The sequence below is a fragment of the Pogona vitticeps genome, chromosome 2 (assembly GCF_051106095.1).
Source record: "Pogona vitticeps strain Pit_001003342236 chromosome 2, PviZW2.1, whole genome shotgun sequence".
Classification (NCBI taxonomy): domain Eukaryota; kingdom Metazoa; phylum Chordata; class Lepidosauria; order Squamata; family Agamidae; genus Pogona; species Pogona vitticeps.
The window spans coordinates 209,867,661-209,888,458 of record NC_135784.1 but is presented as its reverse complement, the minus strand read 5'-3'; the positions used below and the strand labels follow the sequence as shown (position 1 = coordinate 209,888,458).

Here is a 20,798-nt window from a genome sequence, read left to right as displayed (position 1 = left end):
AGCCTGTTGATAAGTGATAAAGCATTGCTTGGTTGATTTAGGACAAGAGAAACAGTAAAGCATTTGTCAGTCCAAGAGATTCCTGGAAGTAGAGTAATCTTCCCCAGCCTGGTTCCCTTCAGATATGTTGACCTACAGTTGTGATTCTAGAGAGGTTAAAAGGTGGAGCCAGAGAGGAGGAGTTTAGTTTACAGTCTGGATCTGAGTTTGAAGGGAGAGAGAGAGAGAGAGTTAGTTTGGGACTCTGAGGAGTGATTAGTCAGAGGAGTGAATAGTAACCTGTAAGATAAAATAGAAGACTGATGCTTGATGAACCTGAAGTAAATACTTATGAATTATTAAAGAAATATCTGTAATTAATAAACCCGTTTTAAGAAAAAAAGTGAAAACTGAATGGACTTTCATCTTTCCTAGTGATCAGTTGGTGGCAGCGTGTGAAAAGGTGTTTGGTTTGCCTTCGTGTGCTCTGTGTTTGGAAGAGAAACAGGGGCCACGAGGGGCAAACGTCATAAAGGGGAACCTAACACCTCCACCCCCTCTGCTGTGTGCCTGCCCCTTTCCCAGTGCCCCGTACCTGGTCCTGCTGCCTCCTGCTCTTCCTCCTCCTCTGCTGCTGCCATCTTCAGAGACAGTGTCCCGGCTTCCCTTTTGGGAGCCCTCTGCGCATGCACCTACCTATCACCTGATAGCCTGGCATGTGCACAGAGATAGCGGCCCAGTTCATGGGGAAGGGAAGCCAGGCTGGCGCCCTCTGCATTTCCACAGCTATCAGCTGATAGGCGGGTGCAGGTGCACAGACAGCAGGCCCAGCTCTCAGAAGGGAAGGCGGGCGGCTGTCTCTGAAGATAGTGGTGGCGGAGGAGGAGGAGGTAGGATCAGACAAGGAGGCGAAGGGGGCAGGGGCATCCATTTTTCCAAAGCAGAATGAAGCAATGAATGGAAAAACGTTTCGCCAAAATGGTTTGCATGTGTGCATTAATATTTGACACTGGCTAAAATCCTGTTGGAGTTCTCTGTGTGCAATGCTGATGTTGTCATCAACAGCATCAAATAATAATCTTAGAACTGCAAAGCTGGAAGAGTTCCTATGGATCATTGAGTACAGCCCCTGTTAAGCAGGCTCAGTGGCAAATTGAACTCCCAACCTCTGGCTCCACAGCCAGATGCTTAAAACACTGAGCTATCCAGCCTTTCCATCACTGCTGGCTAAGGATTCTTTGGAGTGCACATGACTTCGTTGTAATGTGTACTAGGCAAGTGCACCCCAAAATAAGCTTTAATCAGTGGTGATTTGCCACTGATGACTGCATCATCTCTGTTGCACATATGAAGCCGCGCAACAGGATTTCAGTCAATATGGTAGGAATAGAAAGTAGAAAAATAGTTAAGTCTGCAATGGCTCAAAGCTGGAAAAAGAAAAGCCCTTGGTGGAAGAGTGATACAGCAGGGGTCATCAGCCCCCAGTGCTGGTCCGTGGGCTTGCTGGAACTGGGCTGGGGATACGGATCTCTGCCCCCCCCATGCACGTGTGGTGGGCGTGTCATGCTCACGGGGGCATGTCATGTGCGGGAGGGTGTGTAAACCCTATACTATATGGGACGTGGTGGCGCTGCGGGCTAAACCACAGAAGCCTGTGCTACAGGGTCAGAAGACCAAGCAGTCGTAAGATCGAATCCACGCGGCGGAGTGAGCGCCCGTCGCTTGCCCCAGCTCCCGCCAACCTAGCGGTTCGAAAGCATGTAAATGCAAGTAGATCAATAGGGACCACTTTGGTGGGAAGGTAACAGCGTTCCGTGTCTACGTCGCACTGGCCATGTGACCACGGAAGATTGTCTTCGGACAAACGCTGGCTCTATGGCTTGGAAACAGGGATGAGCACCGCCCCCTAGAGTCGAACAGACAAAAATTGTCAAGGGGAACCTTTACCTTTACCTTACATGGTGCCCTGCTTGATGACGCTAATCTGTTCCAGCAAAATCGCTGTAGAACGAAATCGTCATCAAGCGGGGGGAAAACCCATTGAAACGCATTAAAACTGGTTAATGCGTTCCAGTGGGTGAAATACCTCATCGTCCAGCGAATATCCTCCATAGGGCGGCCATTTTCCGGTGCCTGTAAAGCGAAAAATCAGTCCTGAAAACAGCGGGGAGCCATTTTGCACAGTGGGCAGCCAATTTGAAACCTGACCATCAGCTGTTTTTAGATCATCGTAAAGTAAAAAATCGGTTCCCAAAGCAGGGAACCGATCATCGTCAAGTGTTTTTTCCTATTTAAACATCGTTTTGCGTCGTAAAGCAGATTCGTCGTGGAGCGGGGTAATCATTAAGTGGGGCACCACTGTATATCCATGTTTTTGGCATCCTCAAGGGAGTTTGGAACCGATCCCTTGTTGATATTGCGGTCCTACTGCATCTTATGTGGGGCTTATTTCTGAAAAAGCTTTCCAGTACAGCCTGTGGCATAGTCCACATATGAAAACCTAGAGTTTCATGTAAACCACTTAGAGTTGTTGTGGGTTTCTCAGGCTCTTTGGCTTCAGAAAACAGCACTCTGTGGACCTGCTGTCCACCAGAGCACAAAATGCTGTCCTCTGAAGATGCCGGCCACAGAGACTGGCAAAACATTAGGAAGAATAACCTTCAGAACACGGCCAAAGAGCCCGAAAAACCCACAACAACCATTAGATCCCAGCCATGAAAGCCTTCGCAAATACAAACTACTTAGAGCTTTGTAAACAGAATCAGAATAGAAGTTTAATAAAACTATGCCAGTGTGTACAAAAGGGTACTGTGTTTTCTCGAAAATAAGACAGGGTCTTATATTAAGTTTTGCTCCAAAAATGCATCAGGGCTTATTTTCAGGGGATGTCTTATTTTTTCCATGTACAACAATCTACATTTATCCATGTACAACAATCTACAGTCACATCTTCTGTTTGCTGCACAGTGGTGTAGGGCAGGGTTTCCACTTAACTGGGGCTTATTTTTGGGGTAGGGCTTATATTATGAGCATCCTGAAAAATCATACTAGGTCTTATTTTCAGGTTATGTCTTATTTTCAGGGAAACAGGGTAAGTAGAAGTGGGATTGGTAAAATCTGACCTTTGCTAATGGCAAGTACAAGCAAATGTCATTATTTTCTTGTATCTGTTTTACATCTTCAGATCAAAAATATGCCTTCCATACCTGAGAAAGAGCAAGATCGGTCATATTCTTAATATCAGCCCACCGATAAATTTAAATCCAATATGGTTCAAAAATCATTGTGGTAAGTGTACTCTGGGTGCTACCTGGTGTTAAAACTCTCTGAAACTCAAGGAAGTGTAATGATTGGTATTTCTCCAAAGGTTGGTGTAAATCTGTCTTAAATTCAGACCATGGAATGGATGTGTTTAGATGGCACCTTCTAGCACACCCTAGCCAGCACAATATTATTGGAATTGTTGGCCTTGCCCTGCCAAAAAAGTTTCCCAAGCTTTGCTCAAATTGTTACACCTTGTGTTCTCATCAGTAGTTCCCCTTTGTTGTTTAGTTATTAAGTCATGTCTGACTCTTCGTGACCCTATGGACCAGAGCACGCCAGACCCTCTGTTTTCCACTGCCTCCCGGAGTTTGGTCAAATTCATATCGGTAGCTTCGATGACACTGTCCAACCATCTCGTCCTCTATCATCCCCTTCTCCTCTTGCCTTCACACTTTCTCAGCATCAGGGTCTTTTCTAGGGAGTCTTCTCATGAGATGGCCAAAGTATTGGAGCCTCAGCTTCAGGATCTGTCCTTCCAGTGAGCACTCGGGGTTGATTTCCTTCAGAATGGAGAGGTTTGTTCTCCTTGCAGTCCAGGGGACTCTCAAGAGCCTCCTCAGGAACCACAATTCAAAAGCATCCATTCTTTGGCGCTCAGCCTTCTTTATGGTCCATCTCTCACTTCCATGTAGTTCCCCTACTTCAACCCAAATGTGGAGTGGAAGTTGGGAAGATCTGCTCCCTCACATGCCTTCTTGCTCTAGAAGTTACTTTAAAATATCCAGACTTTACTACTTTTGCACGGAGTTTGTATGTTTATGTTTCTGGGGAAACATCAAAACTTTGAGCCCCTTTTAGGCACACAGATAGCTCCAAGTCTCCCTGCAAGCTTGCCCCAAGAATGAATCACGTCATCATGTGCCGTTCCCTGAAAGGAGTTCTTACAATGTAAATGGCAGCCAAGGGTAAAAACCGAATTCTAGTTCCTTGATCCTTTCTTCATGGAATGGCCTGTGTCACTCCTCTGGCCCCTGAGATTATTTTGTAAATGTAACTTGATTTTTTGAATTAATTTCAAAAAGTTCCTTCTTAGAAATTTCGGGGTTCTGGCTTTGACATATTACTAATACCATGTTAGTGTCATTCTGGGAATGCTTGTACTATGGTGGGTCCATGCTATAGCAACAGTATATTTCTTTTGCTTTTGTGACTAATCTCCCCCCCCCACAAGTTCTAGGATTTCACATGTCTCTTCAATGGCCCTCCCTTATAGAATGTGAAAAGGAATTGTTCTCAAGTACTTTATTTTTTCTATGTATATACATCTTTTGTTTTGATCAGCTAAAGGCAATATACTTTTGTCTCCCTCCTCCTTCCATCCATGTTTATCTTCACAGCAGCCTTTGAGGTAGGTTAGACTGAAAGATAATGACTGGCCCAAGGTTAAGCACTGCTCCTTAGGAAAAGCTAAGGATTTGAACCCTGGCCTCATAAGTCCTACTCTAGCATTCTAACCTGTACCTCAGATTGCTGGTTGGCCATGGCATTTGCTTGCTTTTTAATGGGTAAACCTTCAAAGCAGCCTGTAACAGTTATAATAATTGAAGTTACAATGCATGATAGTCAAGTCCTATGTATCTCCCATAAATCTCTTTTCTTTCCATACCTCTGCCAAGCTTAAGATGTTGGCCACCCGTTATGCATGGAATTTAGTATACAGTGTGTTGTTGATTGCATTAGTAGTCCATAAAGTCACCCATGTGATTTAACTTTCTAATTGAAAGGTCAGAAGAGTGGGGTGCCCTTTTTCATGTGTGGAATGACTTGATAGATATGCCACAGTACTGCAGTTTCTTATATGCCCAAGAGGTATACCAAAATCAACTCAACTGGCCGTGTAATAAGGAATATCTAATTGTTTTTCATGCGCATATGAAGTTGACTTGGTTGTCCTTTTAATGTCACTTGCAATGACAAATGGCAAACAGTGTTTAAGGTCAGGATTGTCTGCCATTGTATTTCATCCTTGCACTCTTCTAGGAGGCCCTGGAACCAACATTGTCAGAGTATTTCTAAGTCTTCAACAAAGGGAGCCAATGGAGGTGTTGTATGTCTGTATATATCTAGCACCTGTAGTAAATTGGACTAGTTCCAGTCTTGCTGCTTGCCAAAAGCTGTTGTGTTTGGTAAATGTAGGCCTAACCTATACTAGCCAGTCCATTCCCTGCCTCCTCCATAATTTACACTAACAGAATAAGTGCCCTCCATCATAGTGGCATTTTAAATTGCTAAATCTTGCCTTGCCTTTTCCTCACGATGCAATTTCTCCCCCTGTGGTAAATAATCTGTAGTGCTTGTACATAAGGAGAAGTAAATAAAACATTTAAAGTATTTTCTATTGTATTAAATGACTAAATTTATGCTTTTTTTTTAGCTTATACCATTTCTAAATATGGAATGTCCATGTGTGTGCTGGGAATGTCAGAAGAATTTAAAGGAGAAGTTGCCGTCAATGCTTTATGGCCACAAACAGGTTTTTATTTCATTTTTAAAGATTATAAATATTACTGTTTAACTTCATTTTTTTAAAGATTAATGAAATGTTGATAAAATGTGTGCACTTTAAAATGTATGAACGAATTATATGAACTATGAATTATATGAGGAAGAGTGTGTAGCATACTTTCTCATCAGGCCTAAGAGAATGCAAATGTAATTTTTATACATTGCTTTTATAGAAATCAAAATGCTGCTACGTTGTCTCTCAAGATCTTATCAAAATCTGATATTTCTTTTGCCTCTTGCTGAGTATTTCCATTGAGAGCAACTTCACTTCACATTGTATTAAAATTTAGTATCATATTGTTGAAATTTGCTTGTAGGCTATTTGGCAATACAAGAAAATAATTACTAACAAATTCTTATTCCTTTCTTTGTCTGCACTTTGTTTCCATAGCTATCTATACCTCTGCAATGGATATGCTGGGAGGTGCTGGTGTGGAGAAGCAATGCAGGAAAACAGACATTCTGGCAGACGCTGCATACTGTATTTTAACCAAGCCCAAAAATTATACTGGAAACTTTGTTATTGATGAAAAATTGCTGAGGGAAGAAGGAATTACGAATTTTGATGCATATGCAGTTGCCCCAGGTAATGCTGGTTTAATTTGTGTATGCAGTGGGTAGAATCCAGAGTAAATCCACTCAAATCAGTGGGATTTAGGTTACTCATGATAAATCTGGGTGATTGCAACAGTCTTCCTCTACATCAGACTTTGATGTATTTGTTAAACCAGATTGGTAGTATTTCCAGATAGCAAATTTATGGACCTTGATTGTTTTATTTGCAGTGCACACTTGACATGTCTTCCATAGTGGCAGTTCGGGGGTGGTGGTAATGTGCTTTTTTGTAGAATGCAGCGTTCTATAATTCTGCAAAAAACGTTGTTCTTCTGTTTTCTTCAACTCTGCCAACCGGAAGTGTATTTCTTCCTGGTCAGTGGTTATCCTGTGTGGAATGTGAGTCTTCAAGGGAATCCTTATGTAAGCAGGCTGTACAGGGGCAAGTTTCAGCCATAGAAGTGTCTGAAGATGCCTAGTGCTAAATCAGACCATTGGCCAGTCTAGTTTAGTATTAGATACGGAATTGGTAGCGGTTCTCCAAGGTCTCAGGCAAGCCTCGGTAGGTGCCCTGTGGATGAGAGGGAAGTACAGTATGTGTGTGACACAGGGTGGGCTTGCCAATGTGGAAAGCCTGGCACCTTCAGGGCCTGCCCTCGTGCACTGCTGAGGGCTTGTTCAGCAAATGCCCTGGGTCTCTGCAACACCGTTCCTTCTGCAGAGTCACACTTCTGTCCCGTCCCGCTGCGGCCCTTTGTCGCTGCTGCTGCTGTACCTGCTGGACTAGAGGCAGAGTGGAGGAAGCTGCCTCTTTGCCTGTCCTTCTACGCAGCCTTCTCTCCTTCCTTCCTTCCTTTCTTCCTTCGCCTTCTCTGCAATCCAGGCAGCCACCACCTCATGTCCTTCCCAACTGGGTCATTTCCCTCCCTTCGTTATTTTCCCACACATTTCCCTTTCTGTTCCTGCACAGAAATCAAATCTCCATCACAACCCTTTTCTTTCCTCCCTCCCCAAATCCTATCTCTCGCTGGCCACATCCTGCTAATCCTCACCCACTCACTCACCTTTTTCAGCTGGCAAACCATCTCCTTTCCTCTCCATTCATTCTCTTGCTGCCATTCCCCCTCTTTTTCTTTGCCTCACAGCTCCTTCCCTCCTTCTCCCCAACTGAGCCCCTTAGCAGGCTACTGGGTACAGCTCCCCAATATGATAGCTTGAATGTGGGGGGAAGGGAGGGGGAAGCCCAGCCTGGGTAGTACTTTGTTATATTCTGTAATTATAAATTATTTTTTTGGGGTGGGAGATGGAAGTGCTACTCAGGCTGGGCTTCCCCCTCTTCTCCCCCCACAAGTGTTGTATTGGGGAGCCGTGGCCAGTGGCCAGTAAGTCAGTGAGCAGTGAGTGGAAACAGTTTTGGAACCACTGCTGTAGATCAAATGGATTGTTCAAAAGTCAAGCCTTTAAATACACATTTTTAAAGAAGAGTGGAGACATATGTGGACATATGATTTTCATATGTTCTGTGCTTTCTGTCACTATCAGTTGCAACAGCAGCTAAAGACTGGATGTATCTTAACTCTGTTTTAAATCTGTTTAATGCATTACATGGTACATAAGCTAACTTATGTTTCCTAATGTAAGCAATTTTATAATTTTAGGACATCCTTTGCTACCAGATTTCTTCTTAGATGTGGATCCTGAATCATTAGCAATGACAATGGAAGCCCAAGGTGAGGACATGCTTGCTTTCCTCCCCTCCCCACCACCCACCACTGGTGTTGGCCCTGTGAAACTATCTTGCCCTCCACCACAGCCGGCTGCCATGCAAGCCAAAATAGCCAATGTACTCATTTCTGATTTGGGGAAGGCTTTCAGCATCAGGAGTCTGAGTCACAATTACAGGTGCTGAATGTTTAGTGCAGATCCTGCAGCAGGGAAATTCCAGCAACAACTCTGTATAAAAATGCAGGATTGAATAGGGATGGGTTTTTCTTTTTAATTTTCTGAACTATAAAGACCATAATTCTCCATTCTAGGAGATCTGCCTACCTTACAGGCACCTTGCAAATATAAGAAAGTGATGCACCCACAAGAAGGCTTTGAGGCTTAGCTAGGGCAAGTTGTGCCCAAGCTTCCTGCTCAGAAAGAAACCTCCCATCTAGCACTGGGACAGGAATGGGACTTTTGGCCCAGGTAAGCTTGAGAGCCTTCTAGTTTAGATCTTTCTCCCAGGTGCATCATATGGAGGTGTTTTAAAGATGCCTGCAAGGTAGGTAGAACTCCCAGAATGGAGGATTATGGTGTTTCTAGTCCGGAATATCTCAAAATCCCATCCATAGAATTACAGCCACAAATTTGTAATTTCCCAAGAACACCTTCCCGTCTTTTTACCTTTAAGTTAATATTCTTCCAAAAAATAAAATGATGTCTTGTGGCTTTTCTTCTTTATCTGCAAAATCAGCTCCAGATTTGACCATCTGGTAATCTATGAGATGACTGATATATGCAATTAAATCTCTCTTCTCTTGGAACTTGTTCACCTGTAAACATCAAGGAAATACTGACACCCCCCCCCCCCTTTTTGCCATGGATTGATCTTGAGAACATCTATCTGCAAAGGCCATGTACTCCCACCAAGCTGTGGCCCCTTGATCCAGCATGTCCCCCACCTTAGTTTTTGTAATTGCTTATTATTTCTTGTTCCATATAAGTTACTAAGCACAGATATGAATTTCAGGAGAAATGTTACTGAAAGTGCAACTCGGAACAGATCCGTCTGAGAGAATTTGAGCTGTTGCTTATTTTTCTCTCAGATTTAGAGCACCATTTCTCTGCAGCTCAGTAATAGATGGCTTTGGCATGCCATTGTATTCATTCATCTTGAAGGTAACGTTCCAGAGTCTCTTTCAAGTACTAAATCCTGAATATATACTGACTGTAGTAATCAACATTGGCCCAACAGGAGCCTCTCCAACATTCAGAGAAGGGAAAAAGCAAGATGTAGTCAAGAATAAAGTTCCTGACAAAACCAAGGCAGAAGGTCCTGATGGAGCCAAACCTGGTGTGCATTTTGCTGCAGAAAGCGCTACAGGGCCTGTGACCCAAACGTTTAAAATTATAAAAGGAGCAATTACTGAAGATGTTGTGAAGTCAACCCAAGGACTTTATCGATTTGAATTATCTGGTAAGAGTCTTACATTCAAGAGTTAACTACCATTTTCTCAGGCAGACCAAGAAGCTCTGTTATCTTAGTAGCCATCAAGTCCTGATCACGCAGGAAAAATGTGTGCAATCCTGTAGGTTTAAGGTGGGTTGCTTCATATTTTTTCCATTGATTCCATGATGCAGTGGGAAATACAAATCAGCCCAAAGTCCCATACCCCCCCATGCCCTAGTTTTTCCTTTCCCCTCATCTCTTGCCTCCCAAGGGAGGACGAGGAGGGAGTGCATAGGCCAGCATTCCCCTCTCTCTGTAAAGTCCCTCTTCCAAGACAGTTCTTTCAAAAACTGCCTCTTCTTTCTGGGTGGGCAGAGCTGTTGTTTATTTGTTGTTGTTTTTCTTTGTGTACAGTTTAACAAACTGTCCCATTTGCAAGATCAGATGAGGAAATAGTCATGGGGGCAGGAAAGCCGCCTTAAGGCACTTCTTTTGAAATGTGCCACCTGCAGGCACTTCAAATGGAACTTACCCTGGGGGAAAAAATGGTGTGGTCACTTCTGTCAAAGAGAACTGAATGCCCCAGTGTGACTTCACAGGAGGAGAATATGAGTGAATTTGCATTTCCCTCACTGTGTAGTTTTATTCTTAGAGCAACCCTTAATAGGGTTTTCAAGGTATTTGAAATATTTAATAGGTGGTTTCCAAGTTCTGCCCCCACCCCCCAGTGAGTTTCCGTGGGCAATTGGAGGTTTAAATTCAGTTTTCCTGAGTTCTAGTCCGACACGGTCCATGACACCACACCAGCTTAATATAATAAGTGTGTGCCACCAGGTGGGTCCTGTCTTAATGATGACCTTTTCCAGGGTTTCCTAAGTACAAAGAACTCAGATGTGGTTTACCGCTGCTGCCTTTTGGAGTGTTCTGGGGCCATGTGGCTTGCCCCATGCTGCCTCTTCTTCTGATCCTTGGCACTACAGCCAGGTACTCCAACTCAGTGAGCTATCTAGCCAGCCATCTAGGCATATCTAGTCAGTATTCAGTGGAGCACAATATTTGTGATTTCCAAAAAAGATACAAAGCATCCTCACAGTGATTCAGATCTCACCTCAGCAGGAAACATACTGGGGGGCCTTTGGCAAATCACTGTCCCCCGGTATCCGTCCTGTAGCAGTAATAGGTAATTATATTAACCTTCTTTACAAGGTGTCGTGATTCTACATTGTATGTGTCTTGTATGTAGGTATGTATTAGTATGCCTCATGAGTGACTGGGTTTTGATTGGCTATGGTAACTTAGATGTGTGCCAGGAAAGTCTATTAAAATGATTGATAGGCGGATATGGAATATGTGTGAATAGAACTGTGTGCCGATTGGCTGGTACGTTGCCTGGCTGTAGAGCAGTTATATGAGGTATAAGGAGTGGGTATGAGAGAGAAAGAACAGTTAAGTTTAAGTTTGGGTTAGAGTCAGAAAAAGCCATTATTAAGATGGGAGTTCAGATCTGAAGCTGTGAAGAGTGAAGTCAGAATCTGAGAGAGACTGGAAGAAGTTAAGTAAAAGAGTGAGAGCTATGATGCTGTTTTTAAGAGCAGTGCTGGGTGCTATCTTTTTGTGTGTGAAGAAGCTATGAAAAAGTAGTGCATTTTTCACTGGAACTTGGATAACAACTAACATCCATCAATAAAAATATAGAGAACACTGCAGGCTGAAACTATAACGTAGGAGAGAAGTAAAGTAAATAGCTTGTAATGTTAAACTTATTTGTGTGTGTCTGTGTGTATTTAAATAAACATCTGTTTGGTATACAAATCCTGTTCATTATGTTTGAAAATAACATTCACAAGATATAGTTGTAGAAAGGGTACCCTCGTTAGTCGGGCCAGGCATTATAGGTAAAGGCAAAATAGAAATAAAAAGTTTTTTAAAAAAGACAAAAAGTGGTGGTGCCTTAAAGACTTTTACATATATCTTTTAACGTGAGTTTTTGTGGACAATATAAGATATTACGTATATTATGCAGACGGCTGGCCAGCACTAGGACACATAATCAAGGTTGTGCCACCAAAAGAGCAGTGTAAATTCACCTCTTCTCTGTGGTAGTGTTTAAACAGCAGTGAAAATGGAACACTACTTGCAGCTGTTTGCCTGCTTTGAGAATAGGAATAATTCAGGGCAAGTGGACTGTATTACAGGATAAACTCAAACCTCAGCCTTCAACTTAAGGAAGAGTTTAAAGATGATTTTCATTTGGTGGCAGCCCACACTGGGTACAGGAGGGCAGGAAGATTATAATATGGTAGGAATTACAGAATTAATGAATATCAAGCAATCTGTACTTTTAAGAAAAGTTAGATAGAAATACTATATGTTAGACCCAGATTTAGTTGTGTTTATTTAAAAGACCTGCAGGGCTGGGGGTAGACTTAAGTCAGCAGTCCCAATAAAGTGAGTATGATTCAAGTTAGTCATGGCTGCCTTAAATCTCACTGATTTCATTGGGACCGATTTAAGCCTAGTTATGCCTAGATGTAAGCACTATGTGTTATACATTTAATCTGGTTTCTCGGTTTTGTTGTATTTTGGCTGTTTTTAGAAGATTCTAGAAACAGTAAGGTAGAAATCTAGGGGCTATTAGGATTGTGGTGTGAAAACTGAATATAGATGAAAGAGATTTGGAGTTGATTTAAGGAATCCCATTTTGAACCAGGATCACATACAGTTTAAACTAAATCAGGATCTTGCACTGTAGCAATACCCTTTCTTTCTAAACATGTCTCAGTGGAAACAAATCACAAACTTCAATGTTTCTTAACTTGCTGGATTTGTCAATGGAATTGGCATATGACAAATGTACATAATATACTTTCATTGTGTTCCTTTTATATTAGGTGAAGAAGGAGGCACATGGTATATTGATCTTAAAAACAAAGGTGGCAGTGCGGGAAGTGGGGATCCACCTGGAAAAGTAGATGTGGTTATGAGCATGTCTAGCAGTGACTTTGTCAAAATGTTTTCAGGTAGGTTTTGAAAATGTCTTTATCTTGTCTTTCCAGATGTATCTGTGTTCAGTTTGTTCATTTTGGGTTATTTCTCAGGGGAGAATTTTAAAGTTCTCAGAGCTGTTTACACCGTTAACTCTTGGAGATGGTGTTGAATTTTATGCTTTAATCTTTATTTTTGCATTCTGCTCTTTGAGAAGCTCAGCGCAGATTACAGCAGAACCTCCCCTACATAATGTGTTATCTATTCTCAAATACTTTTTGTTAAAAAAAATTAGACCAAATTACTCTGATTCCCTTTGCTTCTGTTTGTGAATACTATAGTACAGATAAGAGGACAAGGAATTAGGGCTTTATTTGGAGGGCTAGAAACCCAGGTCTGAATAGTCATGCATGCGTCTTGTAATAAGGTCACACACAAAGGTGCGATGAGGCTCTTAGCACTTAGCAGTGTGAAGACAGGTGATGAAATTGCTCTGAAGGGTGGGAGAGTTCTCCCAGGATCATTTATTAGAATGAGGGAGCAAAGCACAATCATGTACATATTTACTCAGAAGTAAGGCTCTAAGTTTTCAGTGGGATTTACTTTCAGGTAAGTATATGTAGTATTGGAAAACCTAAAAGTGCAGTTCTAGGCACACTTACATGGAAGTAAGCTTTACTGAATTCAGTGGAACTGATATCTGATTACATATGCCTAGTATTCTATAACCATTTTTTTTGTTTTAGAGTTACTGAACCTATTTTTAAGCCTGTCATTTGTGCAGAACCAGTCATGATAAAACAGGATTATAGTGAGACTCCTTAATGCAAGACCTGAGTTGCTTTATACGGGCTGAATCTGCTTGTAGATGTCAAGATATGTGGACATAAACTGTGAAAATGATGTCGTTAGATAAAGATCATGTACAACGGTTCTTACCTGACTTTGGCAGAAAACCATGAGGGCAGGCAGGGGGGTGGTTACGACACCATGGAACTCTCCAAGTAAGCCATTTGCCTCTGTCAGTTTGGAGGAGGGGAGGGGCTAGTCTTCTCAAGTCCCTCCTCAAAGCATCCCCTCTCCTTCCCCTCGTTTATCTTACAGGGCCTTTCTCCTGGCCTGAAAGGGAAGTACTTTTCTTTGTGACTCCTCAGCTGTCAGGCAAGCATTGCTAGAGGGATGGGAGGGATTTGACTCCTCACATGTGTGGAATTTAGGAGAAGTCATCTGGGAGTGCCCTGGAGTGTGATCAGCTGCCTCAGGTTTTGTATCAGGAACTTGGTTCAGCTTTCTAGCTGTTCAAGTAGTAGTCAGGGACTCAACCCTCTCATCTTCCTCTGTCTCTCTGCCCAGTCAGTTGCTGGTGGGTTTGGGTCATGACATGTACATGACACTGTATGCAATATCTTTAGGAAATACGGCCATAATTCTATGGCCCCGCTGTAGTCTGACTCTGCAACTATTTGCAGAGATGTAAATGGAGTTATATTGTTTTTGAAGGAAAGCAGCAGAAGCTCAAGCTAAGTTGTCCCTGTAATAAAATCACATTTAAATCTAGTTAAGTTGTTAGGCGTTTTTATTAGGATCTCCAAATGGAAGCATAGTTATGTACTGACTCTCACATAAAGCCCCATACATTATTGTAGGCTGGTTATGGTCCCTTACATTACTGACCCAGTAGCTAACACTTTTTGTAATATGTATAAGAACTCAGCTAATAAAATTGTCCCTTTAATGAAGTAGTTCAGCTGTGTTTTATATTTATAACCTGAGAAGATCATATGACCATAATAAAAACTGAATAATGTAAATGTTTATTCAGAAATCCTTTGAGCATCAACATTGAGTTACATTTCAAGGTGGGTGTTGTTTCTTCATATTGATATTTCTACAGGTTTCTAATAATGTGGCTATTGGTTTTATACTTCAGCTGTACAGTGGTGCCTCGCATAACGAGTGCACCGTTTAACGAAGAATCCGCATATCGATGCGGATTTCCACATCGCTAATGCGAGGGCATCCTCGCATTGCGATGGGGGAACAGCTGTTCGGCGGTTCCAAAATGGCCACCGGACACCCAAAATGGCAGCCGGAACACTAAAAATGGCCGCCGGGACACCCAAAATGGCCGCCGGAACACTAAAAATGGCCGCCGGGACACCCAAAATGGCCACCGGGACACCCAAAATGGCCGCCGCAACATGGGGAAACATCGGAGACCGGTGAGTTTTGGGCCCATTTTGGGTTTCCCCGTCCGACTTAACGATGTTTCCCCATAGCGAAGGTTAATCCGGAACGGATTAAATTCGCTATGCGGGGCACCACTGTATTTGGTTTTTTATTTGAATTTTACCTGCCTTGAGTTCCATTTTTTGGAAGAAAGGCAGGATATGCATTTAATTTTAAAAACAAATATTTATTTTAAATAGGTAAGTTGCTTACCAAAAATCTTAGCAGATGCTTGACTATTAAAGACAATAAGAGAATTGCAGGGAGAAGAAGGTTTGCAAGTTTTTAGAATGATTTAAAACATTTTCCTTCTCTTTTCAGGAAAACTAAAGCCAACCATGGCTTTCATGTCTGGAAAGCTGACGATCAAGGGTGACATGGCATTGGCAATCAAGTTAGAAAAACTGATGGGTCAGTTCAGTGCCAAACTATGATAACTGAAGATGGTTTTAAGTGTCACACTGAATGTTCAATAAACATGTGATGCTTTGCTCTTAAATTTACCAATGCTTGCCTTTTAACATATGATGATGATTTAATACATAATCTCCTAGAAGATGCCATTTCTGACAAGGTGCCATTCTTAACTGAGTTGATATAGCAAGAATTTGTGAGGTCTTCCCCGGAACCCCCTACCTCTTCCCTTTCGACTTCATTACCAGAAAGGGTTGACAAGACTTGGGCTTCAACTCAAATCGCTTTATTAATAACAACTGTAATGTGTTAACCATGTCATAACTATGGGGAGGATTTTTATAACATACATATCTTATTTTTAAATACAAACTATGTTTGAGCTTATGGGTAGGTTTGAACATGTTTATGAGTAATCTGGTGAGAAAAGCCAGATTACTCATAAACATGTTTGAACTTGCTTATGGGTTCAAATATAGGTTGCAGAAAGAAAATGTGGAATGTCATAGAAAACCTCCCCCTAGTTATAACAATGCTGTTCCTTCGGAACAGGCTTAATATCTTAAACAACCAGAACTTCCTTTACTGTTACCAACCTTGCTTCAGAAGGAAACTGCTCTCCCCATAAGCCATTCATGTTTCCTACTCATACAGGGGTTGAAGTAGGCTCTAGAGAAGGAACACCCTCCCCCCAATGTGGAGGCCTTTGTTGTATCTTACTTCTCCTCTCTCTTTTGGGGACTTTCATCTCTATCCATTCTCCAGTCCATGGATGTACTTTCACTATAACCATACAATCTTCTGCTGGTCTCACTACCTCCTTGCTTTCTACCCTCTTGTCTCTGCCTATCCTTCTTTCTCTTCACTTCTTTTATACCTTCTCTTTTTCCCACCAGCTCCACCCTCTTAGTTGTTCTCTTCCCTGGTTTTCTTGCTCTTTCAATAAAATCATTCTTCTCAACGTGGTGGTTGGTCAACCCTATATCTGGCTCTCTTATGGAGGAAGGAGGTGGAACACAGACAGGGAAAGTCTCATCTCTATCTGCTTTCTCATACAGTGAAACATAGTTCTTAGGATCATTGTGGAAACTTTTAAAAAAAGAAAACTGTTCTTTTCTGTGAGGTTATGTGTCCCTCTTTTGAGTCCATCTGAGATTCCCATAGTTCAGTTTTCCTAAGGGATAGATTCTTCTTAAAATTAATGTGCTAGAGAAGTTCAACAATACCTTGTAAAAATTTACAGCAGTATGAGCTATATATATTCACTCTCACAAGCATATTTCTTTATTTTAGTGTTTTTAAAATGCTATGCCTGGAGCAGCAAAAATGATTATGTAAAATCATTAAGACTGAAAGCCTGTTGAATTTAATGGCATACTCTGGAGTTTAAATCAAATGTCTTGCTTCTAAGGCACTTACATGTTTGTGTTCTCCTACTGATGGTTCTTTTCATGTTTTATTTCCCTAACCCTCAAGGTCTATATCGGTTTCAATTACAAAATCACTCATTTTCTTAGGAACATTTAACTCTTTCCGGCCAAGTGCATAGGCTCAAAGATTAAAAAAAGAAAGAAAGAAAAAGGTACAGGTATCTATCTAAATGCCCATAGGATTATCTCAGTTTTAGAATAAACATTTTAAAAATAAATTTGCCATGATTTAAAATTGTACTTAGATAGATAGTTAAAATAAAGATATATATTTCTACAAGTAAATATTTTTTCTTACTATAATCACACTATATATGCTGAGTAATGATGTGTTTCCAAATGCTTTGTTAATGTGAACTGAGACAGTAAATCCAAGAAATAGATATATCTTTATGGGGTTTTCCTGCCATAATTGACATTTCTTTTATACTTCTAATTTGAGCCAAATTGGAAGATGGTATACTGAATCTCTTTTTCTTATACAATCATTGCAGTATTGAGTGCAAAGGTACCTTGCGTCCCAGTTTGGAGAGAAAAGTGGAACATAAATCCAGTAGATTAAATAAAATAAATCACTTACATTCTCTTCCTCTTCTGTATTTTTTTGATTCTCCGCTTCCTTGATTAGATCTTCTAAAATATTATTGTGTTTGGGGCATGGATGAGAAGGACAAGAAGACCTTCTCTAGTTAGATACTGTAGTTTGTTAATTAGAAAGCCCTTTATTCATTCCCTATTATTTTGTCTACACAACCAGTAGAATAAGGAAGAAACAGCATGAATTGTGCCATTTCAGGCTGCAAGTGAAGAAGCTCCACCTCCCTTTCAGGGGTAAGGGCTGGGAAATTTGTGACCCTTCATATGTTCTCTAGCCATTCTGGAAAAAAGTGAGAGTTAGAACGTGGCAGTGGATTTTCAGTTCACTAGTTTCTGGAGACCACGAGTCTCCATTCCAGTTTTAGGATATTATTCCTTAGAGCAGTGACTCCCAACCTTGAGTCTGTTCTTGGACTACAGCTCAAAGAAATCCTGGCCAGCACAGCTAGTTGTGAAGACTTCTGGGAGCTGTAGTCCAGGAACATCTGGGAACTCAAGGTTGGGAAACACTGCTGTAGAGGGGAAAGAAATGTTTAGGGTAATTATCCCCCCTCAAAAAATGTTTCCCATGTTATCATATGTTTATACACAGAGACTTCTCACTCGCAACTGATGAGACAGATTTTTTTTTTGGTATATGAACATTCCAGGTATTGGTGAATTAACATCTGTAGAACAGAAGTGGCAGTGGGATTTCACATTTGTAAAAAAACATTTTTTCCGCACTTCTGTTATGAGCCAATTTAATTTGACAAGCTTAGCTGAAAATAACTACAGTTCATAAATTCTCAGTGCATTTGTAGCAAAGGGCTTGCACATGGCCTTTGATGTGTTAGTGTATTATAGCAGTAAAGTACAGTTGTATACAGCTATAACAGAGAGGTGGGTTTTCCTGTTCCATAGTATTTATGATTTTTTTTTCTGTAAAGCCAGTGACTGAAAAGTTGGGTAGAAAACAACTATTTCTGGAGATTAATCTTGGACTTCTAAACACATTGACAATAAATCCCTTTGAACACAGACTACAGAGCAAACGTTTCTGTTAGACCCCACATGACATTATTCATGTGGAATTAACCTTTGATATTGTCTTTGATTTACCTGGAGCAGCCAGCCGAGCTGCAATTCTATTGAGATTCCAGCTCTTAGGAGCCGGAAAGCGCATCTTATTCTTTTAGTTTCTAATGGTTTTCTCTTCTAGATTGGCTGCCTTAATTACTTTAGCTACAGGGGAGGAGATGGAGGAGAATTTCATTTTACATTCAATACTATTTCCCTTTTAATACTAATGACCTTTTAATGCTAATGCCCTCAAATTGGTGAATAACCTCATATTTGGAATGGAAAGAATTTAGGAGGGGAAAAATATGGGAGAAAGCACCAGTTTTTAAATTGGAAGTGGGAAAGGAAGTCAATGTGTGTGTGTGTGTGTGTGTGTGTGAGAGAGAGAGAGAGAGAGAGACAGTCAGATAGAGAACCAGGAAAAAGAATGAGTAAATGAAGAATGAGATGGGGAGCCCCATTTAGGTAACTCAGTTCACTGGAGGGGGGGGGGAGAATGTGTAGCCTGCATAATTAAATTGTAAACTGCCCAGATATTGCTTTAAGCACTGTGGGTTGATACATAAGCAGCACACTTTGCTTTACTTTTGCTTTTTCTCCAAGGAGAGAGACGATGAAGGGAACTATTTTGGGAAACTATTGATCTAAATGCGATACAGTGGTGCCTCACTTAACGATGTTAATTCGTTCCAGCAAAATCGCTGTAGAGCGAAACATCGTAAAGCGAAATAAAAAAAGCCAATTGAAATGCATTGAAACCTGTTCAGTGCATTCCAATGGGCTGAAAACTCACTGTCCAGCGAAGATCCTCCATAGGGGCGGCCATTTTCGCTGGCTGTGCAGCGAGGAATCCGTCCCTAAGCACAGTGGGGGGCCATTTTCTTCAGCTGGTGGCCATTTTTAAACCCAACGATCAGCTGTTTTTGATCATCATCAAAACGAAAATTGGTTCCCAAAGCAAAGCGGAAAAACCCCATTCAAACCAAAAACATCGTTGTGAAGCGGATTCGTCGTTATACGGGGTAATCGTAAAGTAGGGCACGACTGCATTCTGTCTCTGATGCTGAAATCTAGCCAACCTGAAGAGTAAAGAGTATTCCATACAGTATTCCAATGAAGCACACTTCAGGAATCCATGGCCCTTCCAGAAGGATTTCTCCACATGACCTCAATGACCAAATTCATCTATAAGTGAGAAGGTGGTCTGAGTCTCAGACCTTGAGCGCTTGTGAAGTTAGTACAAGCACTCTCCTCCATGTTCTCCATCCCCTTTGTCTTTCTCTGTTACGATTTTTCTGTGATACTATCAATAATGAGTAGACATGGTCTAGAGGGGCGGGGTATAAATTAAATAAATAAATAAATAAATAAATAAATAAATAAATAAATAAATAAATAAATAAATAAATAAATAAATAAATAAATAAATAAATAAATAATGCAGACAGTTCCTGTAAAGAGTTGTTATCCCCATTACTGGTCTAACTCTATGAAGTGCAGCCCCAGAGAATGTTAAGTTTGTTGCTCAAAATGTTCTTGAGTGAGAGACCCAGTATGGTTGCCTTCCCTCCCCATCAGATTAGCTAAACGGGCACCTTATGAAATGTTCTGGAAACCTTTGCAAAAATGCTGTGGCCTTGAAGGAAGTAATTTTAAAAATAACCCTTGTCAGATAAAGAGTACAAGTTTCTAAGCTCATGTTTCAAAACTAGTTGGTAGTCCCAATTAGTGCCTGCACACTGAATGAACATAATTCATGAAGTTCCCATGTGTGTTATGTCCTACTGGCAGTAGTAAGTCACAACTAGAGTAAGCCCATTAAATCAATGGAACTTACATAGGAGTTGATTCACCGAATTCCTTGTGAGTCAGTGGGCCTAAGTCAGTTGCGATGCACTCCAGGCTTATAGCTACTGATTCAGTGGATCTGCTCCAGCTGGAATCAGAACTGGAGTTAGCCCTTCTGGTGTTGATGTTTTAATATTTCTTCTACAGTCCCTCATAATTGTGTGTCTATAAAAGATGACACTTTATGCTCAAATAAAGCTGCGAAACAGTTCTCTTCAGAGTGATTATCCCAGCTCTCAACAGTAGCAGTTTTTCCATGAATAAGCCTTTTGTAATTTATGCATGGGAGGTTTATGTACTCCTAACATTTTGCGTTTACCAAAGGAATACCAACAATCTTTTTCTGAAGAGATTCGCACAGTAATGTATCTTTAGACTCCCACTATTTTTTAAATTTTGTTTTGCTTTGTTTTTTTTTTCATTTTGCTTGTAGTTTAGCAATTTATGAGATTCTGTAAAGGCAAATGCAGACTCCGTTTTGTGTTTCTCTGTGTGTTTTGTCCTTAGTTAGATTTTTCTGGCTCTCCCTGCTTAATGTTAAATCTGATTACAAAAGAAAACAGCATGTACCAATGTGAATTTAAACTAGGATCAGTAGTGAGATACAGTGGGGGAAAAGAAAGGCCTGAAGGAGCTATTACCTTTTCTAGCAGAGTTATGTTCCTTTATGTTCCTTGATCTCATTAAAATCTGACTTGGAACATTTCTGGGCA

General features: G+C 41.1%; 1 protein-coding gene across 1 annotated transcript in view; it reads left to right on the top strand.

The window, feature by feature from the left end:
• Window positions 1-17,159, top strand: part of HSDL2 (hydroxysteroid dehydrogenase like 2) — a 31,836-nt gene extending 14,677 nt beyond the window's left edge. Inside the window, exons 5-11 of the mRNA XM_072992007.2 lie at window positions 3,164-3,267; window positions 5,678-5,776; window positions 6,200-6,394; window positions 8,022-8,093; window positions 9,326-9,547; window positions 12,412-12,540; window positions 15,056-17,159. Of these exons, the coding sequence (XP_072848108.1) occupies window positions 3,164-3,267; window positions 5,678-5,776; window positions 6,200-6,394; window positions 8,022-8,093; window positions 9,326-9,547; window positions 12,412-12,540; window positions 15,056-15,168 (934 nt within the window). The 3' untranslated portion in view covers window positions 15,169-17,159. The remainder of the gene's footprint in view (window positions 1-3,163; window positions 3,268-5,677; window positions 5,777-6,199; window positions 6,395-8,021; window positions 8,094-9,325; window positions 9,548-12,411; window positions 12,541-15,055) is intronic.
• Window positions 17,160-20,798: the final 3,639 nt, after the last annotated feature.